Source organism: Lolium perenne, chromosome 1, assembly GCF_019359855.2.
Source record: "Lolium perenne isolate Kyuss_39 chromosome 1, Kyuss_2.0, whole genome shotgun sequence".
NCBI lineage: Eukaryota > Viridiplantae > Streptophyta > Magnoliopsida > Poales > Poaceae > Lolium > Lolium perenne.
Genome location: NC_067244.2, coordinates 4,075,352 through 4,101,622, shown reverse-complemented (window position 1 = coordinate 4,101,622; position 26,271 = coordinate 4,075,352). Strand labels below are relative to the sequence as shown.

Below are 26,271 nucleotides of genomic sequence, written 5' to 3'. Positions count from 1 at the left end.
AGCTGGCCCCGGCAACCAGGGGTATGACATGGGGCTTGGAAAAAATATACTTTATGGTGAATATATTGATATTCATTTAGTATTATAGATGTCATATTATTTTGTTGGCGTCAGAAACCCACCGGCGAGCAGCGACGGGCAACACAGTAGAGCCGGGAACAACCTAGGGCTGCGGCTGGCCCTGGTCCCTCCGAGCGACGGCCCGCAAGGTCTTCTGGAACGCACGCGCCGATGCTGGTGCAAGGGCGTGCCACCTGACCGTATACCTGGTCAGGAAGGTGATGGATGATGCCTCGCTTAGTTTCTGCATGGCATACACGTAAACATTAAATACGAGCCTCGATCGGCTCTCAGGTTATCCTGCGAATCGGCTCAGAGAGCCGATACACCCATGATTCGTACGAGGTGCACGAATATATGGTGGTCCTGCTTGATCGGAATAAAGCTAACACAACCTACCACGATTTAGGGTTTTCACCGCATAATCGGAACATCCTACTCGTGATTGAGCCTCGCGGCCACGCACGGTGATCGTAAGCCGACCCTAGACAAGGCCTAAAAACCAACACAAGGTTGATCCTCGGAACATCCCGTCTAGGGCTAGCAAACTACACCCTACGCGCCGCTGGATCCTTCAACCCGTTTGTAAGGCCTAACGATGCAGATATTAAACTAATCCTTGCAGAGCAAGGAGCAATCATGACGGATCGGATCTACTGAATAACGATCAAGCGGGGTGCCGCCCCTACACCTAAGATAGATGTAAGGGCGGCTAGACGCCTCAGGCTTGCACGACGATAGCATATGATACGATAGCATATGACACGACGATCTGCAGCAGAGAAGGACATCAATCCACCTTCATCTCAGGGACTTAAATACTAAGAATCACAGGAGGATTGCTCCAATTCATGCTCTGCCTATTGACTGAAAATGAAGACCCCCAAACCATAGTACACGCCGTTTGGAAAAAAGAAAAAGAAAAGAAAAGGCAGTGACTGATATACAACTTAGGACCTAAGAAAACAGAATCAGAAACTGTGAGAGGAATCAAACACAAGTTGTTGCAGTGGTGCCTCATGACCTTCGATTCTCCACGAAATCGAAGCGCGGCTGTGCTTGCTGCTGCTGGGAACAAAGGAATATCCAAGATCGAACGACTAATTTGACATGGAACAAAGGAAAACCATGATAAATAGATCGGGATGGATGGATTACCTGCGTGCTGGAAGATCTCGGTCCCCATCACAGCTCCTCCTCGATGTCGTCGGGTCGTCCGCCCGCCAGCCATGGCGCTCACCTCACCTCACCTCACCTCTCCTCGACGAGTAAAAGTCAAAGTCTAAGTCATAGTCACACGCGCAACCCACACGCGGTGTGTGGCGAGGGATTCTACTTATAGAGCCGAACTGGAGAGGTTTGAAATTTCGAGGAGGAAGGCACGAGCGGGAAGGAGGAGAAGACGAGGGGTACTCGCTGCTAATTTCGCTTTACTCTTGATTCACCTTCCCATTGATTGTGGGGAGCGAGGGATGATGAGCTGCTGGGATTTATCTTCCCACGGATCGGTGACGTGGACAACATGCATATGCACGATTCTTGCGGAACCAAATCAATCAAGCTGCATGTCTCCGATCTGTGGTGATTAAATGACCTGTAATTACGGGAGGGTGGGCGGGCTGGTCAGTTCACTGGATCTAGTTAATATGGACCGTGCTTCTCCATAATTCCACCGGATCAACGAGAAGCACAACCTGCAACTCACTAGGCACGTAGCGTAATTCATGTTGAACTCAATTCATGCACTAGGCACGTCGCAACTTTTCTTGCTGCCTTTAATTTTCTTGCTAAATCAAATCAGCCAACTAGGTAAAACAAAATTGCAAGTAAGCCAACTGGGTAATTAGGAATTGATCAGCTCCTACTTACTACCATGCTACTAGCTTGTTGCTCATCGACCACTCGCCTTGATATATGGTTAATTCTTGCTTCTAGATGGCCTAAACAAATGCAATCTCGGTAGATTTTAGAATCACCACAATATCAACACTCTGCTCCACCTACATCTTCGTGACTCCTTGCACTGCCGGCGAGACAGCCATGCTCTATTACATGCACATCAGCTAATCAGAGTCCGGCCATCACATAACTGAATCGATTTCCTCTGCCTAGCAGCAAGCTCAGCTTGATTATGGATGACATATTATTAACAGAAAATAGATAGCAACGGTGCTCAAAATATTGGCATAACCTCTCCTCTTTTTTTAACATTCACAACATGCAACAAACATTACTGTGTACGCAACACAAATCATATCTTCTCAAATAACCCACATGATTTGCAAATTCTGGCCAGACAAAAACACTAGTCAAGTACCAAAGAATGCAAACGTACCACAGGTTACATCTAGCTACACAATAACTATAACTCCCTGGTCTGGAGCATTACAAAACTCCCTAGTCTGGAGCATTACAAAGACGACACTACAAGGACCGAAACAGTAGTATCACACACATGCAACAGGCAGCACATCACCAGCAGTGGCACCGCGCCAAGGCCAAGCCAGCTTTCCAGGCAGGGTCAGACTCCAAAGCGACCAGAAAAATCACACGGACATAAACTAGTTTCTTCAGGTTGTCTTGGCATTTTCTTCTATACCTGAAAATCACAAACCAACAAGATAAGCATCAGCTGTTTAAACGAGGGACACAATTAGAAACTACTTGGGAGTTGGGATGTAAAGCTACAGGAGGAAGTGTGTTCCGTAGAATTATTAGCATCCATGAGCACACATTTTCGTTATCCCTTGAGAAAAAAAGGCAAGACAGGAAAACAGTGTTTATGATGGTACATTACCTGTTAGATAAGCCCTTGAAGACGCTCCAGCTCTGCATCCAGCTACCGTTGGTCGAAGAAGAAGCTCAGTCCATGAATCAAGCTCAAGCGACTAGGAATGTAAGATGATTCTTTCAGGTACAGATTGCAAAAAAAAAAGATCGATGGTGAAACCAATGCAAGTGCCAGTTCTGGCACCATTACAGGTTTTGGATCCAGCCAGAACCAGCACCAGCTATAGCATATGCACATCGGCTAGCTACCATTAGGAAAAAACGACAGACATGATAAACTTTACATGCACATCAAGTCAAGTGCGACTGCTACTACTACACTTGTGCAACACACATTTCATGACATATCCTACTTTGCCCAAATCATAGAAGCGTCACCATATCTCAGGTAATGAAAGATCAAGCACCTATCCAATTGTGTGATCTCAGGTAATCAAATACCAAGCACATGTCCACTCATGTGACTCAGATTTAAAAAATTCCAACAAGTACAACTAGGCTTATATATCAAATCAGACCTCCTGAAATACGATTATAACAAGCATGTGTGCCACCAACAGCAAGCATGTAACAAAATGGTCATTGTGGTCATGCCGACCTGAACCTGAACCAATGTGATACAAAACACAACAGCTAGCTACCATTCTGAATATTTTCAGGACAGTGCCCACCGGAAAAATTCTGCCAGAGTGTAATGATACATGGCTATAGATAATTTAAGAAATACACAACATAACCAACAAATGAGAAGGAAAAATGTTACCGGATTGGACTGGACAGCTCAAGGCCAAGACCAAAGGTTCTCGCTGCTACCACACTACGGTTTGCAGCTGCAATTAACTTCCCCGACATTCTCTTCCCGCGCCAGAGGCATCAGCGAGCTAGTTGCATGCCCCAATGGACAACGCGGCAGCGGCTGGTGCATGACTGACGCCATTGTTATCCTCCTTCTCCTGAGTGTTTTGCACACATGTGAGTTTGTTCGTTACAAGTAAACATAGGTAACTTGACATGCTCTAGATTATGTAATGTTGGTCTAATATGAAATATCACAACAAGATTTACAGAAAATTGGAATCTAAAGAATCGGCAATGGGGAGCTAATTATATGAACATTTAGACATCTCAGATGTATATACAATACCCCTAAGTACAAATTAGACATATTTCGAAGCATTTAATGAAACAAATTGTTTACCACACATTGTTTTAAATCAATCTCCATATGTCTTGCACCAGAGCATACAAACATGATACATAAATCTCCTCCAAGCAAGACATCATGTACAGTTCTAAACCAGTGCACTAAAAAATATTCAAAGAAGGGAGCAAAAAGAATCTCAAAGAATGCCAACCAACTGGAACCTAGGCATTATGGTTTGACAATATCCCAAAGCTTATGGATGTATTGCAAATTTTTTTTTTTTGACGGTGAACAGGAGGAGCTCTCCTTTTTCATTATATCAAGAGGGAAAACTGTACAATGGCAAGAGCCAGGGAAAGGTAAAGAAAAAAGGGCGAAAAATAACAGAAACAAAACCAACTACTCGTTGTGAGCGGCCTTCAGGTTTGCCAACGCATCTCTGATCTGGAAAATCAGATCTTCAGGTTTAGACGAGATATTCTCAAAAATTCGTCTATTCCTCTCCTTCCAAATATGCCACAGAGCATAGACAGCCACTGCGGCGTGCTCTCTGCGAGACTTGCTCTTTCTGAACCTCGCTATCTTTTTCCACCATCCAAGAATGGAGGTAGATCGACTGCCAATATTAGCAACAGCGGCATGAGAAGCACAGAGACCATGCCAAACCTCCTTAGCAAAAGAGCATCCAAGGAACAGGTGGTAGGCCGACTCCAAGGTCTGATCACATAGGGAGCAGCGATCTTGATGAGGCCATCCTCTCTTTTGAAGCCTGTCAGCAGTCCAGAGTCGATTTTGAAGCAGCAACCATAGGAAAAACTTGATTTTGCCTTCGATCTTGACATCCCAAGCAGCTGCGAGAAGAGGTTGTGGTATCCGCCCAAAAAAGCAAGCAGAGTAAGCAGAAGAAGCTGTGTAATAGTTGTCTGATGCTTGTGTCCACGAAATCGTATCCTCGTCAGGGGAAAGGGTGATCAGTTGCAAGGAGTTCCAGAGAGAAACAAAAAGATCAATGAGCTCTGGAGAGTTTATGCGCTGCAATCCTTTCATCCATGTGCCATTGGTAAGCCCATCTTTGACGGTCAAATTTTTTCTCCACGCAAGCTTGAAGAGGCCAGGGAAACTGTGTTGCAAAGCAATGGCCTGATGCCAAGGATCTTTCCAGAAGAGTGCTTTAGCTCCATTCCCAAGCTTGAGGATAGTGCAAGCATGGAAGAGGAGCATGTCATCCGAGCTTACAGGGAGTGGAAGGCCATGCCATGGCCGGTCATCATTGTGCCGATCAAACCAGAGCCAGGCGCAAACGAAGGGCTCTGTTTGAAGGAACTTAGGTCTTTGATTCCCAATCCTCCAAGGTGTTTGGGAGAGCACACTTGCCGCCGCTAACCATACATTTTGCCCCAGAAGCATTTTCTTCTCCGCACCAGAGAAAATTCCTCCTTATTCTATCAATCTTCTTAGTCATCCATTTTGGAGGGTCAAAGATTGTGAGGAAATAGGTCATGGAGGAGGTGAGGACGGAGTTTACAAGGATCAGCCTTCCTTTCCTGGACATTAATTTCCCTTTCCATGCCTTAAGCTTGCTTGCAATCTTGTCAATGTATTTCTGACAGTCTATCTTCCTTGGCTTTCTACAGCTGAGAGGGAGGCCCAGATAAGTGCAGGGGAGGGAGCCAATACTGCAGCCAGAATCAACGATCAAGTCAGCCTGGTCCAGCATCTCACAACGAATGGGAAAGATGGTGCATTTGTTGATATTTATATGCAGCCCCGAGGTTTTTCCAAAGAAGGTCAGGATGTCAAAAACACTTTTAACTTCCTCTTTAACAGGGTTCAAAAATAAGGCTGCATCATCGGCGTAGAAGCTCGTGCGCATTCTGTCGGTTTGCTCGGAGATATTGGAGAGGATTCCAACGGCTGCAGCATTCTTAAGGATTCTGTGCAAAGGCTCCAAAGCCAATATGAAGAGCATGGGAGCTAAGGGATCGCCTTGCCTTAATCCACGGCGATGGGTGAAAGGCCGTCCAGGAGTGCCGTTCAGAAGCACTCTTGAAGAAGCAGATGAGAGCAACAAGAAAATAATTCTTCTCCATTTCTCCCCAAAACCGAAAGCCTGTGAGCCTCAAGCAAGTAGTCCCAATGGATAGAATCAAACGCTTTGGCAAAATCAAGCTTCATGAAAAGCAAATGATTTTTCTTCTTATGAGCTTCTTTGATGACTCCTCTCACAAAGACAAAATTATCATGGAAGAAAAATCTCAGAAAGGTACTAAACACACCAACTTCATGAAAAGCAAAGGATTTTCATCAATCTCAGAAAGGTACTAAACACACCAACTTCAAACATTCAAAGCTTTGAATGATCCCAGACTTGTCATCTTAAACCAGATCACTAAGTCCATAATCTGGTCTAGTAAAATAGTAATAGCCAACGGTAGAACATTCATTAGCTATCGTAGCAGCGCACTTGATTGATGAAAATAGTTTCATACAAGATGACTCAAATCCCATCCAAAGTGGCATGGCAGAACTTTGACCAGTTCTTGATTTAAGACCGGACTAGCACAAAACTAAGCAACATAGAAACTGAATGGGTCCCAAAGAAACCAAGGACACAGATTAAAATTGAACACCAAATGCTAGCTTAGATTAGCTCCCAGGTCCAGGACATCAATATAAGCCTAGCTCATACCATCAAGTACCTACCTGCAAAACAGTGCCTCATCGCTGCAACCCTGGACCACAACTTCCTTCGGTATACATACATGCTCCAGGCTATGGATAAATTTCCAAGTCAGCCAATGGGAATTGAAATTGATCTTTCGGTAAGCATCAATTCAGCAGGTAAGCATCAATTCAGCAGTAACAACTTTATAAGGCAGCATTAATTGTGTTGAATCATAATACATAATAGCCACATAGTGTTGAATCATAAGAGAGAATAGCCACATCTCCAGCAAGAACAACTAGCAGAAAGATAGCAAATACAAAAATCCTATTATATTAAATAAGAATTGAATCTCCAGGTTTAGCCCAAATTAAATAATAAGCTCGATTGAGATTGACATTGGTTAACTCAACTACTAAATCAAGGAAGGCCATTATATTAGCTCAAAGGAAATAGAATGTGAGGATTTTTGACGATTTCAAAATAAGTGTACAAGTAAACATGTAGCCAAATTTAAGGTACATGCAGCAGCAATAGGTTGTTGGTTCAATCAATCTATGCACATAGATAGATAGGTAGAGTGCCTAGGTGAAGAAAAAATCAAATGGAGCAGGAAATGAATGCTTGCTTAGCTATAACCTCAATTTATATATTTGTATAGCTAGTTCCTAGTACCTAACTGTTCACCTGATTGTTGTGGGCACACTTCTTATTACACTAGTTGACATTCCTCAAATGCATGCCTGCATAATTCTTGGTAAGAACTGTGACAAGACACAATGAAGAAATCAAAATTGGAGAGGAATAGAAATCATATTTACTATTTAATATATTAAGCATAGTTACATAGTTAGTTATGGAAGTGGAACCACCATGAACAACCAGATTAGCATGTATGCCAATAGGCTAGAGCCGGTACCACCAACGGCAAGCATGAAACAAATGCTCATCCCACCTGAACCTGAAGCAACATGATACAAAACACAACATCTAGCTACCACTCTGAATATTTTAATGACAGTGGCCACCAGAAAAATTCTAGCAGAGTGCGATGATGCATGGCTACAAAAAATTTAATACCTACACAATATAACCAACAAATGACAAGAAAAAACGTTACCCGATTGGACCGGACAACTCAAGGCCAAGACCAAAGGTTCTCGCTACTACGCCTGCTATCGAGGTCACCTCTGACAACAATGCGGCTTGCGGCTGCACTTCACTTCCTCGATATTCTCTTTCCGTCGGCGGAGGCAACAGAAGCTAGTTGCACACCCCAACGGACAAGGTGGCAGCAGCTGGGGCATGACTGACGCCATTGCTCTAGTGCTTCTCCTGACTGCTTGGTACGCATGTCAGTTTGTTCTTTACAAGTAAACATAATTAACTTTACATGCTCTGGGTAATGTAATGTTGGTCTAATATGAAACGTAACAACAAGATTTACATATAATTAGAATCTTAAGAACCAGCAATGGGGAGCTCATTATATGAACATTCAAGACCAAATGTATATATGCGAGTACTACTTGTTTGGTTTCCTCAGTTTGAAAGCATTTCAAGAAACAAATTGTTTATCACACATTATTTTCAATCAATCTCCATATGTTTCGGACAGGAGCATACAAACATGATACATAAATCTACTCCAAGCAAGACATCATGTACAGTTCTGCACTTGTGCACTAAACAAAATATATTCGAAGGGAGCAAAAAGAAACTTGGGCAAGGGCAGGAGCCCAAGGGCTACGCATGATCCTACCCCAGACCTGGGATGTACACTAGCTCCCTCCATGTTTGCTTCCCTACCCAACCGTGTTGTATCACCCCTTAGGGGGCATGTAACTGTAAACCTTCTCTCTGTTCAATGAAATGAAACGCAAAGGCTTTTTGTGTTTTCTCGAAAAAAAAGAATGTCAGAGAATGCCAACCAACTGGAACCTAGGCATTATGGTTTGACAAGATCCCAAAGCTCATGGATGAATTGCAAACAGAGAGAAAAGTACCAATAACACCAACTTCAAACTTTCAAATCTAAAGAGTCTCAAACGATCGCAATCTTGTCATCTTAGTCCACACCACTAAGTCCATAGTCTGGTCTAGTAAAATAGTGATAGGCAGTGGTAGAACAGTCAACAACAAAAAAAATACTACTGTCGTAGTAGTGCACTCGATTGATGAAAACAATTTCATACAAGATAACTCAAACCCATCCACAATGAGGAGGTAGAGCTACGTTCCCAATTAAAGAACATGCTAGCATAAAACTAAGCAACGTAGACAATGAATGGGTTCAAAAAAAGAACCAGGGAGACATACACCAAATGCTAGCTTAGATTAGCTACCAAGTCGAGGACATCGATACAAGTCTAGCTCATGCCCTCAAGTACCTACCTGCAAAACGGTGCCTCAGTGTTGCAACCCTGGACCACAACTTCCTTCGGTATACATACATGCTCCAAACCCTGGATAAATTTCAAATTCAGCCAAACAATTTTGGAATAGAAATTCATCTTTTCATAAGCATTAATTCATCACTAACATAATTAATCTTTATAAGGCATCATTAATTGTGTTGAATTATAAGAGAGAATAGCCACATTGATCTAGTAGTCCAAATCATCTTCGACAACTGCAAACATCCAAAACATGGCAATACAAAAACCCGCTTATATTAAATAAGAACTCAATCTCCAGGTTTAGCCCAAATTAAATAATAATCCTGTTTGAGATTGACATTGATTAAGTCAACAACTAAATCAAGGAATCCCACTAGATTAGCTCCAAGGAAGTCGGTTTAAAAGTTGCATGTTGACTAGCCACATTTAATAAAATGGACAACCAGAAAATGTGTGGAGGTATTATCAGGTATTATCACAGGAGCATTGCTCCATCATATTGGTGCAGTTTATTCATCATCATTTGACCCTCACATATTTAATCATGCCTGAATAACAAAAGATGTATTCCATCTAGATAACATAGAAACTCATAAAAAGATTAAAAAGTTTTGTGTATTTATAACCTTAGCTAATTTTCTGATAAATCAAAAAAGAAACAGTTGTTACAAAAGGGGAACTCCACTCTTCATCAAAGTAAACTAATCATGTAGACAATAATTATAAAATGTAGATACCAATTGAACAAACTAAGACAACACCTACACAATTCTCCCACTAGCACCAAAGGAACATAACTCTTTGTTTATGAACAAAAACATGCATGTAGAAACTGAGTAATGAAACCAAAAAAAATAGCTCAGAATATGAAATATCTTCTCATCAATATAGTGGCATATCTAGGTCTGACATGCAGTGTTGATTTCATGATTCATCATAGCAGTTTTGCAATTGTGGTCACAAAGTTGACCAATGGTAGAATGGGACAGTGGGATATATTTGAAAAAATCATACCAATGTGTAGTTATCATTCATTCCACTCGGGATATCAAGCTATACCTACAATAAACTACAGAGGACAAGACAACGGAAAAATACAACTAGATAAACTACTAACACCTCGCTTTGAACAACCACCACTGTTTTCAGCCCATATTTACTAACCAGTATTATTGACTTGAAAAACTTCTCTGACTATATTCTTAGCCTTATTACTATGTCAATCCTTATTGCCAAATGCTAACCCTGATTATATTTACATAACCGGTAGTGTAGTACTTCTATCTCCTCTAATATAATGCAACATTGGATCTCTAATTTAACAACAACAAGAGACACTATCACATGAATGATTATTAGCAGAGGAAAGCATGTTAGGGAGCTACAAGCTACTAGCTAGCGTATGGTAAGCATTCACATCCAAACTACTAACTAACATTGCATACAAGTTGGTGCAAGCCTCCACTCAAACAAATTTTGAACCAAGTCATGCAGTCCTAGATCTACAAATGACAGATCCCAGAATCCAATTGAGAGCAGTAAACAGCAACGCCATGACAGTTCTTTTTCTTACACCTGTGTAGTTGTCCTGCAACATGCTCCGAAGACAAGAGATGAGAAGTCTCACAGGCTGCACACATCAGAGGACGCAACCTTGTTTCTGGCGGTGACCACTAGGAGGTAGGGAGCCCAGACGTTGCACGCCGGCGTGTGGCAGATAGGGCTCGCGGATGACACAGCTGCTGTCGCCAGGAACTTGGCGGTGGTGAAGGACACCGACACCATCTTCTACAACTGCAGTTAAAAGATTACAATATTACAAAAAAATCTTAATGCCGCATAAAAACGTGATACCATGGGCAGATAAAATCCTACACAGCAAAATTAGTTCTTGGATAAGTTATTTCCAGATTCTAGGAGCTTCAATTCTATGTTCTAGTAGGTTACACAACTTTGTTTACTGTAAGTAAGACCTAGTTATTTCCAGATTCTAGGAGCTTTCTTGACTGGCACTTGTTAAAATATGAAAAGTGAACAACACTCAAATCACCATGGAATGAGAAAACGAACAATTTTACAATCCACAGAAGTGTGAGAACTTGCTTGCCAAATGCTATACCTGATTATTTACATAACCAGTAGTTTAGAACTTATGTCTCCTCCAATTACAAGATTACACAACTTTCTTTATTGAACTTTGTTTGACCAAGAATTGATTCAGATATATAAAGATTGTTTGTACGAAATTAGCATCATTAGAAAGTGTTTGTCAATACCAATCCAATGATACTAATTACTTATAATATAATCAAGATTTTGTTGCTCAATTTTTATGGTCAAAGTTCATCTTGAAATACGTGTACGCCTTATTCCTTGGGACGGAGGTAGTATTTAGTTCTCTTCTAGAACTATCTAGCCGCTTGCATCAGGTAAGCATCCACATCCGAACTACTATCCAACCTTGCACATAAATTTTGTGTAAGCCTCTACTCAGACGAATCTGGCCAAGCCATGCAGACATGATTCTACAAACGACAACTAGCAGAATCCAATCATGAACTAGTAAATTAGCGCCGCCAACTTACTTTCTACACCTGTGGAGCGTCCTGTAACAAGCGCTGAAGACGAATGATGAGATGTCTCACCGGCTGCGTGGCCTCGACAGGCGTGGCCTTATTTCCGGCGAGGATGTTGGCAGAGACCAAAAGGATGGAGACTAGACGTCGTGCCGTCCCGCAGCAAAGCGGCCTCACGGAGGACGCAGCAGCCGGCAATAGGAACTTTGCGGGAACTAAGGGCACCACCAAAATCTCCTCCTGCGTGCAATTGCAAGATAATAAGGTTACACAACTTTGTTTACTGCAAGCAAACATAAAAACGTGATGCCATGTGCTGATCGAAACCTACAGAGCAAAGGTAGTTCTTGGAAATTAATATTTCAAACAAGGAGCCTAGAGCTTTCTTGTGAATTGGACTTGTTAAAACATGAAAAGAGAAATGCATATCATAGTATCAGAGTACATTCACAAAATAAACAGCATGTCAAATCACCAGTGGAATAAGAAACCAGATTTTACTACAATCTGCAAAAGTACGAGATTGCATCAGGCACGCGAATTGGTCAAAAGTAAAGAAGCAATTGTACATGGTCTACTAGTTAAACGCTACATGAATATGAACAGTAGAAATCAACTGAATCTGAACTTGAGGGCGGCAGTAAATTGAGCATTAAACAAAAATATGGATTGTTTCCTCCCCTCCTTTTATCTCAAATAGATCCAAGTGAGTCAACTTACAAGATACGGACGTATCTACACCTAACATGCATTTAGATACATTCACATATAGACAAAATGGAGTCAGTTATTTTGAGACAGAGGGAGTATGTATTTACTTGCCCACACAAAGGTGGTTTTCGTTGTAGGAATATGTCAAATCATTTAGAACTGAAGATAATTACATCTCCTTAATTAAAAAGTTGGATCAAGGCATTAAAGGCAATTCCAATTTTACAGGACAGCCTCCTCATATACACACTCCAGCTGCAAATATGGATGGTACAAGAATACATTAAAAAGTACTCATACCATTGTACATTACAAATATCCACTTATACTTGATTAGATGTACTTTTAGAAAAGCCGATCAAGTTTGTAAAGATAAATAAAAGCCTTCCAATATACATATATAGCAAGTTCCAGATTTGGAGACAATATGAACCCAGCTTTGAACCTACAGCTAAAAATACTAAGGCGCCAAGCAAAGACTAAACATATGTGAAACAGTACCCCTTTAACTAACTATACCTCATGTACCTACCATTGAAATTCATTCCCTCAATTACCAAAGTTTTAAAAGAGGGATCAATAGAAATAAAATACTTGGGCTTACATAAGCTAAGTAAATTTTCCTGAAACCAACTAAATAAACATTGCACACCACCAATAGCTAGGTGATCAAATCCCAGCTACACAGAAACCTCAACAGATCAACACTATGGCTCATGGGCCAAATGACCAATCGAGATCATCACAAAACAAAGTGGTACCGCACAGTGGAGGCAGGGAACAGAATCGTCATGGCTTGGTGGCCGCGCTACCTACCAGGGAGATCAACTAGTCGAAGCCGAGCCAAGCGGTGAACGTCCGGGACTGAACCGCCATGCCTTTTGCATCGCCGTCGTGTGTCGCTTCCATCCGCTGCATCTGATATCATGAAGTTGGACACATACGTTTCAGTCCAAGCGTGGTCCAGGTAGAAGATGAGTTCTAGTAGGAATATAGCTACTAAGGTTCGAGAAGTAATATCTCATAAGATAAATTTTGTTTAGCATATTAGTGTCATGCTGTATGGCAATCTTTATCCTGTAAAACTCGAGCTAACTTGATAACACAGGTAGTTAAACCACCAGAGCGTAGGCACTGGTAGGTTTAGACGTGCGTCAAGATACTAAGATAGTATCTCATCACTCCCTATTTCATTTATAACTTGATAACTGAGCCCAAAAAGATACTAATCAAACACCATTCCCGCAACTCATAAATCATTGATTAGTTTATGCATAGACAACATAGTTTACTTTTGCTAGCATATAGTATTATTCTGGAGAAGAATTGATCCAAAAAGACCACTCCGGGTATCAACCAAATAAAACTAGAAAACCCTGTCACTTCTGACCTACTTCTTCTACACCCATACAAGAAACATTCATGCAACAGTGCCTCAGTGTTACATATTTTTTATAAATATATAATATAATACTAAGTGAGCAACAAGAATGGCTTTAGTACAACACAGAATTTTCAGAACTGGGGAACCCTTGTACGCACGATATGAAACTGCAACCAAACCGTACGTAACAGCGGTTGCAGCTCGATCTGCTTCCATACATGATATATATCTACTGCACCGATCTATACCTTGCCTACAACCAACCAAATGTGAAGAGCTGTTGCAACTCTGCTTCAACTAATATGGAGATCTGCATGGAGTAGAGATACAAATCGTCAAGATGAATCTAGCTTGTTAATTAGCAGCCAGCCCTACGGCCGTAGCATATATGGTATTGAAAGGAATAAGGTCGATCACAAGGAGGAATTGGTTATACCAGTAGCATCCTGCGGACGGTGGCAACCATCAAGAGGACGAGGCCTCTCAGGGCCATGCGAGGAAGCCATGGGCAAGCCGTCCCGTAGTCCGGGTGGAGACGCAGCTCGCTTGGTGGGAAGCCGCAGCCACGGCGGCATCGATCTGCAGCCCTCCGTGGCTCATCGATGGCCACCGCATGGCGTCATGTTGGATCGACGCTGCTCTATCAGTCTCCCACCGGCGAGCTCGCCGATGCGGCAGTCGTGAGCGTCGATCTGTGTCCACCCGCGAGATGGGATGGAGGAGGAGGACCGGATGGAGATGGTGCGCCGGAGCGGCGCTGGGAATGGAGAGGAGGACGCGAGGGCCATGGCGCCGCTCGAGGAGACAGGTGGAAGCTGGATAGGTTTAGGAAGAATTGGGGGAATTCTGCGGCATTGCCTGGGGTGAAGACGGTTCATATACTATACTCTATCAGCGGAATTTCTGCAACAAGGAGCTACAAGCCATAACTTCCCTGCGCGCGTTCCCGAAATCAATCAACATGCTGATTGGATCAATTGTGTCTAGCTAGCTAGGTACGCATTTGGTTATCTTAATTTCCTCTTCTGTACAAGTTAAGCCAGCTAATATATAGTAAAATCCAGTTAACTAGCAGGACTATCAAAAAATGGGCACGACCTCTCCTATTTTCTGGACATTCAAATCACATATACTATAATAAAGTAATGCACACAGCACATGTGAAATTCCAGCACACACAAGATCATCGGCATTGCACACTACAAAAATGGAACGTCGACTACCACTTGACAATACAAATAACATGCCACGCATAAGCTGCCAGTTGCCAGCACGGACAGCTTTTCAGGACCTCCGAGGCGACCACCTAGGCAGTCGGCGAGGAAGTAATAGATCACTTATTTTTATTGATGACACCATCCGCAAAGCCATCTACGGATTAAAAGAACTACTCCCTCCGTTCATAAATAAGTGACTCGACTTTGTCTAGATGCGGATGATCTATCTAGATGTATTTTAATATAGATACCTCCATATCTAGAAAAAAGATTGACTCACTTATTTATGGATGGAAGAAGTATTTAGAAATGAAAAAAATGAACCCAACATAATAAAATCTAGTATAGAGAAAGTGCATTCAACAAACTGAACTACACAAATGACTAATATATGTGGTCTACCTATATTTTCACAATGTTCCAAGAACTCGCTAAATCGATCCATGAGATCTAGGCAGCGTTGAAGTATGTCATTTACCTGGAAATAAAAGGCAAAGCTATCCATGTTCAGAAACATTATCATTAGGTCTATCCACTGGTTAAGTATCTCTTCAGATCATTAGAACAAATACAATAAGTCCTAGTCAGCTGGCTATAAGGATTAGAATAATATATTTTTGTCTAGTTGGAGGAGAGAGAGGTGGAGAGAGAAGAGGAGTGGGCTCTTATGCAAGAGCCAGCTCTAGCACGTGCTCCTAGTCACTTTGTGAGAGTGAAAGGTGGGCCATGCATTGATAAAGTAGCACATTTTTATAGCTCACTATTGTACATATTGGCTCTAAGTTAGCTATAGATGACATGACACATGGCTTATAGCTAGCACTTGGCTATACTATTAAACTTGCTCTTAGGTAAGATTTGGAATTGCTCTTTACAACAGAACGACCTAGCCTACCAAATTTTCCAATCCCCTTCTTGCAATTATTGCCTGGCTGTATATGTGCAGGCCGTGGTGGGACTCGATTGGAGGCGCGCATATGGACGGGATCCACTGGGCGAACGAGCCGTAGCTGACCGGTGCTGAGCGGCACCACGGAAGAGGAAGGGGACCCATCGCAGGAGAGTTGACTACCAAGTACTTATAGTTGTGCATGTCCACGTGTGCAAGCAAATGATCAACACACATATGCATCATGTATTGTATGTAGCTCTTTTTACAAACGGAGGCTATGCCCCGCCTCTACATCATTAGGTTTTATGCATTCGACCATTATTTTTCTTTCATTTAATCATCAAAGAACAGACAAAGTCGAGTCACTTATTTATGAACGGAGGGAGTAGTTCTTTCATACATCAAAAAAACCCTGAAGCCACCACACGACACCTAACAAACACAACAGTTAGAGAGAAGATCATGCCAACATGGACTCATTCCCCGAAAACACTATAACCCCCATCAACTAGGATAAGGAAACATCGCATACCCCGAGACACTCACTAAGCGAAACGGGAGCGCTCATCCGGTCTAGTAGACTCATAGCTCGGTTTTCACCGGCTGCCACGTCTCCTCAACTCGTCGTTGGGACTAGATGTGGATCATGTGGGATCAAGCGATCCATCGGCCACTACCAGCCAACCGACCACCTCCGAGGAAAAAAGGAGGTCGCCGCCGCCATGCCTAGGGCCGAATCCCCAGGCGTCCTCGTGTTATAGGCATACCGCATGAGTACCGCTGCTTAGCGATGTCGGCGTCATCGAGATGCAGTTGTGTGCAGGTCGCGGCCCGACCAAGCCCATCTGGGCTCAGATCAGGCCCACCTGCTCCACCCGCCATCGCGGTGCCCACCGTCACTGGACCACCGAGGCACCCTGGCCGCCTTTGTCGCATGCATCACTGGTGTAGATGGCTGGAGCGGGCTCCGCCGCTATGCTTCCATGGTGGCCGAGGAGTTCCGCCACCCCCACGCGACATGGGTTTTTCCTAGCGACGCCTCCTGTGGCGGTGGTGGGCGAGGATGCGCTCGGGGGGAGGGTAAAGGTGCGCCGGTGTTGGGCACCCCGGTGGGGCTGTGGTGTCCTCGTCTTGCGTACACAAGAAATAAAGGGAACCCTGCACATTTATACGTAGCTAGGCATTCATCGGGCAATTTGCACATATCAAATGCATGCATCAACTTTGTTGACATACATGCTACTCTTGCTGTGAATCACATGCTCCATACTCCGTGTGCCCTTGTATTGGTTGATTTCAAAAATATGATTTAGTTATCGATTCATTTCGCAACTTTTTAATAAATAGCCAGTGTGCTGAATAATTTGATCTTTTAAGTACAAGATAAATATATTATCTTCAAGCTGGAAGTTTTGCACTATTATTCGAGAATCTTTCTAGTGGATGGTCCTGTTTTGTGTGAAGAAAATGTAAATTCAAAGTTGTGTATTGACTTTACCTCTTTACACCACCACGATATCATATCGATGAACCCTACCTCCTCTTCCGCCCCCCTCCCGGGCAGCGGCGGAGGATCCCTCCCCAAACCCTAGCAGCCGCCCCTCAGGCCGATGCTGCTGGCTCCGGTGGCGGTGGCGGCGCCCCTTCCGTCGAACAACGATGGGGAGGAGAGGGCTTCCGCGGCGGCGCATCATGTGAGGTGATGAGGCGCATCATGCACTTCGCCGGTAGCCATGGAGGAGAGGGTGGAGCGGTGGCGGCCTTCGCCCCCGGCGGCGGTTCGGCGGGGGTACGCATGATCCGCGCCGCCGTCTTCTTCCCTGGTGATCCGGCAGGAGTAACTGGCGGCGAGGGGGCTGCTAGTCTTGCTTTGTTTTGGTGGCGGACCTTGGGTTACTCGCAAGCGAAGATGAAGAACTTCCGGCGGTCAATTTAGCTTGATCTGGTTGGAGAGATGAGTTCCGAAAAGCTCCGTCGGCGAATGGAATAGTGCATCTTTTGCCTGGAGTTTGCTGGATCGGGTGGTATTCGGTCACGCGCACCCATGTTTTTATTCCGACCGTTTGGTTCCGGAGGGAGCAGCGCGAAGCTCTATTCTGTGTTGACATGAAGCGACTTTTTGGTCCATGGTGAAGTCAGAAGAAGGAATATCATGAAGGCCGGATTGGTGGACTTGCTAAAGGAGGTTCAAGTCTCCGTGATGTTGAGGGGCTTGCTTGGCGTTCCGGGCTCCGCATCAGTGGTATGCAAGTGGGTGCGACAGCACAGGTGAAGTTCAGAATCCTACCTTTTAGGATGAAAACCCAAGGTCTGGCCTTAACTGGTGTTGTGCCTGGCAATGACTTTGTTGGAGGCATTGTTTTGAGAGCGGGGACTATCTTGAGGGTGAAAACTTAAAACCTTTGGTCGGGTGTTGGCGGCGTTGGTGCAACGTTTCCTTCTGGAATGCGTCGCTTTGGAGAGTCTGTATTCCAGTTGTTGTCATGGTGGTAGTTGTATTGATGTTGCTAGGTCTGAAATGATGTAGTGGAACTTATATTTCTTAGTTTTCTTTTCTCATTTTTGGATGTGTGCATTCGTACAGCTAGAGGTGTCAAGATGCTACTTCAAATCACACACCCAACTTTTGTGAAAACATGGCGTCCTTTTGTGCTTATCATGCTCCTATGACCTATTCTGGCACAAGGAAAAAAAAATAGGGTAGACATCACGAGGCCAACGAATTAGGGTGGCACATGAAATCGCCGGGGAAAAAGGACCCGGCCGGACCCTTACCCTTTCACACCACCGGGTGCTAATATCGATATGGCATCATTTTTTTCTTCGATAAAACACAGTATATTAATTAATATCAAAAGATACCAACGCACACAGCCTCTTAACACCCTAGTGTCCAGCTGTATGTGAGCGGAGCAATCTATATATTTTCGTTTTTCCATTTGTATTCCACATATAGCTAGTACTGTTCACGTAGGGTGCAGCTAGATGCCTAGATACTACTACTAGTAGGAAGGAAGAAAACCAAAGTGGCCTCCAAGATATTTAATGCATGCGTATCGATCCGCGCGCGTGGCCAGAAAATTGCTTCCCCCCAGCTGTAATAATTCTTGAATTTATTTTCGTCGGTTGATGCGTTAATTAAGGGTAGTAGAAAATAAGAGAAGGAGACCACCCTTGGGTTTCCAAATTCCAATGAGAAGGGAAACGAGTCAGGAACGGAACCAACGAATGGAAGCGAAGGGAGGAGGGTGCAATTGGCTGGCGGCATGCAGTAGGCGGCGACTCATGTCATTCGAGCCGCCACGCACGCCTTTTGCTTCTCTGATGATGGCCGCGCGCACGTACTACGGCAACGTCCCGCAGCCGCACGCCGCGCTCTACTACGCCCAGCGCTCCACCCCCGGCGGCCTGCTCATCACCGAGGCCACGGGCGTCTCCGACACGGCGCAGGGGTACAGCGACACGCCGGGCATCTGGACGCCGGAGCACGTCGAGGCGTGGAAGCCCATCGTGGACGCCGTGCACGCCAAGGGCGCGGTGATCTTCTGCCAGATCTGGCACGTCGGGAGGGTGTCCACCTTCGAGTTCCAGCCCGGCGGCGCCGCGCCGCTGTCGAGCACGGACAGGGGTGTCGGGCCGCAGACGAGCTTCGATGGGCACATCGAGCACTTCTCGCCGCCGAGGAGGCTCAAGGTGGAGGAGCTTCCCGCTATCGTCGATGATTTCAGGAAGGCAGCCAGGAACGCCATCGACGCCGGTACTTATTAAGTTCACCTTCCTGATCGCCTTGCATGCTCTGCAACTACTCTGAATACTCTGCTTCTGCTCTGTTTTCCTGAACATCTATTAGTGTTATATTTCTTACATATTTTTCGTTCATTGGAAAATAGTTTCAGAATTCATATTGTTATCAACAACGTGTACATATAACACAGTTTCAGGCCGTGTTCATGTCTAAAACATCATGTATTCCGCAACACGGCTCACTATGACTGTCAATGCAGGCTTCGACGGTGTGGAGATCCATGGCGCGAATGGGTACCTCATCGAGCAGTTCCTCAAGGACAGCTCCAACGACCGCACTGACGAGTACGGCGGCAGCCTCGAGAACCGGTGCCGGTTCGCGCTTGAGATAGTGGACGCCGTCGTGAAGGAGGTTGGTGGGGACCGCGTCGGCATCCGCCTCTCCCCATTCACCGACTTCATGGACTGCCACGACTCCGACCCTCACGCCCTCGCGCTGCACATGTCCACCGAGCTCAACGACCACGGCGTCCTCTACCTGCACATGATCGAGCCGAGGATGGCCCTCGTGGACGGCCGGCGGGTGGTGCCGAAGCGGCTGCTGCCGTACCGGGAGGCGTTCAAGGGGACCTTCATCGCCAACGGCGGGTACGACCGCGAGGAAGGGGGCAAGGTGGTGGCCGAGGGGTACACCGACCTGGTGGCCTTCGGGCGGCTGTTCCTCGCCAACCCGGACCTGCCCAAGAGGTTCAAGGTCGGCGCGGAGCTGAACAAGTATGATAGGATGACCTTCTACACCTCCGACCCCGTCGTCGGCTACACCGACTACCCCTTCCTCGGATGATCATCGATGGAACTTCTTTCTTTCGCGCGATTAATTTGTAGTGCGTGTTGGCACTGGATGTATGTGGAAGTGGGCTTTTGTTTTGGTTTTCCTCCCTTTTCAAACTTTGGTTCCATTTCAACGGACATAATCTCCTGATACCCTTTTGTGCCTAACTTATTCCTTCATCTTTAGTGGTTGGGAGGGGGAGGGGGAGGGGGAGAATACCGAAGCACACCTCAAGTCCAAGTGTCGTGTTTTATCCAACAATGAGTCCCAGCCTGTGCTTGTTAAGTTATCATGCATTGTGTTTATGTTACAGGAATCGAACTCCGGTCGTTGGGGTGCGCCACTGCGACCCCAACCACTGGGCTAAGCCCACGTCGTCTGTTTATGTTATATGGAATTGCTACTTCTCGGCCGGATTAAAAATATCATAGAGCCTGACCAAATCCTCAGGTACTTTTTTTTATTGAAAAATATCATAGAGCCTGACCAAATCCTCAGGTACTGGATTGTCGTTTTGATTCATGCTTGCGACATGATTTTTTTCTCAAGTTGCACAATGGTCGCAACTGAAAATTCGATGGTTGATGGTTGTTTTCAGTTGCCATTGATTTACTTTTATCTTTTTCACCGGTTAAGTTCAGTTGCATCCTTGGTGCCACCAAAATTTTATTTCTGTAAGGTGGGTGACTCCGTCTGTCCAAAATTTAAGTTAATTAGTTCAGTCACACCCTATTATAAATAAAATTAGATTAAAAAGTAGGTAAAATCAGTAGGACGGAGCCCAGCAGTCCAACCATGGTGCACGGGCAAACCAATAATGTTGTACCTACGGGCAGCTTCCTAGTTCCTACGGAAAGGATCCTATGTGCAGACGTGTGAATGTCTCGTTCGTGCACAACTTCTTGCCTCATTACTTGTTTGTGTCCATAAGTGAGTCCGTAAGATATCTGTCTGTAGGTGTAGCATTGTTGTGGGCAAAAGGTTAAAATTAATTTACTAGTACTTACTATATAAAAAGGGCCCGTGCATCAAGCTGGGCCGGAAGCTATCCATTTTGATTTTCAAAATGCAAGGCATCCAATTTTGTCTTTTGTTTTTTATTATTATTATGGTAGGCCTTCTAATTTTTTTAGTGACGCCACCCATGATGCAAACTTTTTGGACATAAAAATATCATATAGGAAATACATTATTTTAATTCTTGTCACACTCGATCGACGAATCTTTATGACAACAATGACTCATTCTGTTGGTGGTTGATGTGTGCAAATTATTTTATTCAATGATGGCAGTGTGGATCAACCCTCTCCATCACAAGATTTGCAAGTACCAGTATCATAAATGCATAATTAGAGGGTAAAGTGGAATTTACTCTTCCTCGTGAGAAGAAATAGCAGTAACATGAGTGTGGAGAGCTCAAGAGATACATCTGATGGAACCTGGGGCATGGCTCTTGGAACTTATAAGAGGAAAACACACACAAACCAAATGGCTATTTATTCCTTGTCAAAAAATATATACGGCTTAGAGCAAATGTTACAACCCTAAGTGCATTTATTTTTAGAAAAAAGTCAAGCCCCCTGAACTCTGCATAAACAGGGCACACATGATCACGACTTCTGATTTTATCAAACATCATATCGTTCAAATTACGAAAAAGTCATACTTGTACATTAATATGATACATTATGTGCCAAATAAACTGATGAAATTAATTATAGTTTGTTAACTTTGTAGCATGAGACAAATGAAACAATATCTACCCCTGCATGCACGTTTTGTGTGATGAAGAAATGTAACATATGTTCTCATCAATTACCTTGTTTTGTAAAATCCTTTTGTTTGCCAAATCATTCATGCACTAGGATTTTTAGTACCGATTTCGGAGATGCGAATGAGCACACATAAACTCCTATAGAGGGTCACACTCTATCAAACCGAGGAACACACCTTAACAAGGGGTAGGGCGATGCCCCCCTCCCTAGTAAGAGAGCAGGGACCTGTGTACATTTCTGATGGAACCTGGGATGGCTCTTTGGAACTTATAAGAAGAAAATTATATGATCCCCAGTACCCATGTTCCAAATACACAGAAAGCAAATGGCTTTTAGGAAACTCTCATCTGAAACTAGTTGCCCTCGCATCTCATTTTTTTGGTGTGACACTTTCAAGTTTTCAAAAGATGCAACTAAATATCTTCTCTTTTTCTTCTTTTGAGATAACATGTTGGGAACTCGGATACGCGCACGAAAACAAGGACATCTCGATGGTTCGCTGGTGATCACTGCTTTTGACTGTAGCCAAAAAAAGGGGTAATATCTGTGGAAAGGATAGTGATTGGTGCACATGGACACCAGTGCTCCCTCCACTTTCAACGTTTTAAAAATTCCAAAACCTTACGCTTTTATGTTTTTAAAAAATTATGGCATTAATTATGTGGATATATATGTTCACGAGAAGTGTATTCAAAAAGGTCCCGGTAAAAAATACTTTAAATTTTGAGAACTAAAAAAAGAATTTATGACAAAAGAATACACTATTGTAATACTATTTTACTACCATTTACTGTTAAAAATTTATCTTTCTTACATTGTTCAAAATACAAAGTATTTTTTAACGAGACTTTTTTGCATACACCCCGCCCGTATATATCTATCTGTATATTTAACGTCATAACTTTTTTAAGACTTAGAAATATGAGATTTTAAAAAAATCAAAAATCTAAAAGTGAGGAGAGCATTGGTGCCCAAGTGAGGAGAGCATTGGTGCCCAAGTCCCGCTGTCGAGCACGGACAGGGGGATCGGGCCGCAGACGAGCTTCGACGGACACATCGAGCACTTCTCGCCGCCGAGGAGGCTCAAGGTGGAGGAGATTCCCGCTATCGTCGATGATTTCAGGAAGGCCGCCAGGAACGCCATCGACGCCGGTACTTATTAAGTTCACCTTCCTGATCGCCTTGCATGCATGCTCTGCAACTACTCTGAATACTCTGCTTCTGCTCTGTTTTCCTCAACATCTATTAGTGTTATTTCTTACATATTTTTCGTTCATTGGAAAAATAGTTTCAGATTTCATATTGTTATCAACAACGTGTACATATAATGGTTTCATGCCGTGTTCATGTCAAAAAAATCATGTATTCTGCAACACAGCTCACTATGACGATAATGGCGTGGCAGGTTTCGACGGCGTGGAGATCCACGGCGCGAACGGGTACCTCATCGAGCAGTTCCTCAAGGACAGCTCCAACGACCGCACTGACGAGTACGGGGGCAGCCTCGAGAACCGGTGCCGGTTCGCGCTTGAGGTAGTGGACGCCGTCGTGAAGGAGGTTGGTGGGGACCGCGTGGGCATCCGCCTCTCCCCATTCACAGACTTCATGGAGTGCCACGACTCCGACCCTCACGCCCTCGCGCTGCACATGGCCACCGAGCTCAACGACCACGGCGTCCTCTACCTGCACATGATCGAGCCGAGGATGGCCATCGTGGATGGTCGGCGCGTTGTCCCGAAGCGGCTGTTGCCGTACCGGGAGGCGTTCAAGGGGACCTTCATCGCCAACGGCGGGTACGACCGCGAGGAAGGGGGCAAGGTTGTGACCGAGGGGTACACCGACCTGGTGGCCTTTGGGCGGCTGTTCCTCGCCAACCCGGACCTGCCCAAGAGGTTCGAGGTCGGCGCGGAGCTGAACAAGTACGACCGGATGACCTTCTACACCTCCGACCCCGTCGTCGGCTACACCGACTACCCCTTCCTCGGATGATCATCCATGGAACTTCTTCCTTTCGCGTGATTAATTCTAGTAGTGCGTGTTGGCACTGGATGTATGTGGAAGTGGGCTTTTGCTTCGGTTTCCCTCCCTTTTCAAACTTTGGTTCCAGAATCTCATGATACCCTTTTATGGCCTAACTTATTCCTTCATCTTTAGTGGTTGGGAGGGGGAGGGGAGAACACCGAAGCACACCTCAAGTGCAAGTGTTGTGTTTTATCCAACAATCATGCCCAGCCTGTGCTTGTTGAGTTATCATGCATTGTGCTTATTTTATATGGGATTGCTAATTCTCGGCCGGATGAAAAATATCATAGAGCTTGACCAAATCCTCAGGTGCTAGATTGTTGTTTTGATTCATGCTTGCGACTGGAATTTTTTTCAAGATGCACAATGGTCGCAACTGAAAAGTCGATGGTTGATGGTTGTTTTCAGTTGCCATTGATTTACTTTATCTTTTTCACTGGTTGAATTCAGTTGCATCCTTGGTGCCACCAAGATTTTATTTCTGTAAGGTGGGTGACTCAGTTTGTCCAAAATTTAAGTTCGTTCAGTTACATTCTATTATAAATAAAATTAGATTAAAAAGTAGGTAAAATCAGTAGGGCAGAGCCCAGCAATCCAACCGTGGCACACGGTCAAAACAATAATGTTGTACATACGGGCAGCTTCCTACGGAAAGGATCCTGTGCCAGACGCGTGAATCTCACGTTCGTGCACAACTTCTTTCCTCAACTGCCAAACTTGTTTGCTTCAGTCTCACTGCTCAAAGTTGTGTCCGTAAGTGAGTCCATAAAATATCTGTCGGTGTAGCATTACTGCAGGCAAAAGGGTTAAAAATAAATTTACTAGTACTTACTGTATAAAAAGAGCCCGTGCACCAAGCTGGGCCGAAAGCTATCCATTTTGATTAAAAAAATGCAAGGCATCCAATTTTGTCTTTTGTTTTATTATTATTAGTATGGTAGGCCTTCTAATTTTTTCATTAGTAGTTCTTTGGTATTTTTACATTGTCTTTTATTACGTCGTATTAATACAACATATTGTTGCTTCGGGTTTTCTTACCTTGTAAATGTGGCGTGTCAGGCTGACATGAGCTCGATCCCGCTCTGCCACTGAAAATCCAATACACAAATGCTGAACTCAAAAGGGATCGAGATGAACAAGATTATGCTAGTCAACCGTAATGCCAAACACAGCCTAAAACATGTAGGATTGCTACTGCTACGAATAATTGAATTAGCGAAACCACGAGTGACGCCACCCATGATGCAAATCTTTTTGGAAAGAAAAATATCATATAGAAAATACATTATTTTAATTCTTGTCACACTCGATCGACGACTCTTTATGACAACGACTCATTCTGTCGGTGGTTGATGTATGCAAATTATTTTATTCATCGGTGGAGTCAGTGTGGATCAACCCTCTCCATCACAAGATTTCCAAGTATATTTCCCGTGAGAAGAAATAGCAGTTACTTCAGTGTGGAGAGCGCAAGAGAGCAGGGACCTGGCCACCTGGGTACATTTCTGATGGAACCTGGGCATGGCTCTTTGGAACTTATAAGAGGAAAGTTATATGATTCCCAATACCCAGGTTCCAAATACACACAAAGCAAATGGCTATTTAGTCCTTGTTGAAAAATATATACCGATTAGAGCAAATGTTACGACCCTAAGTGCATTTATTTTCAGAAAAAAGTCAAGCCCCCTGAACTCTGCATAAACAGGGCACACATGATCACGACTTCTGATTTTATCAAACATCATATCGTTCAAATTACGAAAAAATCATACTTGTAAATTAATATGATACTGTATGTGCCAAATAAACTGATGAAATTAATTATAGTTTGTTAACTTTGTAGCATGAGACAAATGAAAAAATATCTACCCCAGCATGCACGTTTGTGTGACGAAGAAATGTAACACATGTTCTCATCGATTACCTGGTTTTGTATAATCCTTTTGTTTGCCAAATCATTCATGCACTAGGATTTTTAATTTCGATTCCGGAGATGCGAATTAGCACACATAAACCTATAGAGGGTCACACTCTATCCAACCGAGGAGCATACCTCAACA

At 43.9% G+C, this 26,271-nt stretch overlaps 2 protein-coding genes, 2 long non-coding RNA genes and 1 other non-coding gene across 5 annotated transcripts; 2 read left to right on the top strand and 3 right to left on the bottom strand.

The window, feature by feature from the left end:
- Positions 1-2,249: 2,249 nt before the first annotated feature.
- Positions 2,250-8,152, bottom strand: LOC139838563 (uncharacterized). The gene is made up of 5 exons (XR_011755966.1): positions 7,347-8,152; positions 6,698-6,766; positions 3,614-3,803; positions 2,858-2,948; positions 2,250-2,659 (listed from the first exon to the last, which is right to left on the bottom strand). It is a non-coding gene; the product is annotated as an uncharacterized lncRNA (long non-coding RNA).
- Positions 8,153-9,910: 1,758 nt separating this feature from the next.
- On the bottom strand, positions 9,911-10,004 carry LOC127328054 (small nucleolar RNA R64/Z200 family). Its single transcript, XR_007868960.1, has one exon. It is a non-coding gene; the product is annotated as a small nucleolar RNA R64/Z200 family (small nucleolar RNA).
- A 1,642-nt stretch (positions 10,005-11,646) lies between these two features.
- On the bottom strand, positions 11,647-14,057 carry LOC139838544 (uncharacterized). Its single transcript, XR_011755770.1, has 3 exons — positions 13,978-14,057; positions 13,162-13,263; positions 11,647-11,874 (listed from the first exon to the last, which is right to left on the bottom strand). It is a non-coding gene; the product is annotated as an uncharacterized lncRNA (long non-coding RNA).
- A 5,000-nt stretch (positions 14,058-19,057) lies between these two features.
- Positions 19,058-20,547, top strand: LOC139829763 (putative 12-oxophytodienoate reductase 5). Its single transcript, XM_051367082.2, has 2 exons — positions 19,058-19,595; positions 19,843-20,547. Exons 1-2 carry the CDS (start codon positions 19,067-19,069, stop codon positions 20,424-20,426), a joined length of 1,113 nt encoding a protein of 370 aa, XP_051223042.1. The 5' UTR covers positions 19,058-19,066; the 3' UTR covers positions 20,427-20,547.
- A 1,836-nt stretch (positions 20,548-22,383) lies between these two features.
- LOC139835806 (putative 12-oxophytodienoate reductase 5) lies at positions 22,384-24,513 on the top strand. The gene is made up of 3 exons (XM_071825677.1): positions 22,384-22,484; positions 23,166-23,341; positions 23,595-24,513. The coding sequence occupies exons 1-3, from the start codon at positions 22,384-22,386 to the stop codon at positions 24,176-24,178; spliced, it is 861 nt and encodes a 286-aa protein (XP_071681778.1). The 3' UTR covers positions 24,179-24,513.
- Positions 24,514-26,271: the final 1,758 nt, after the last annotated feature.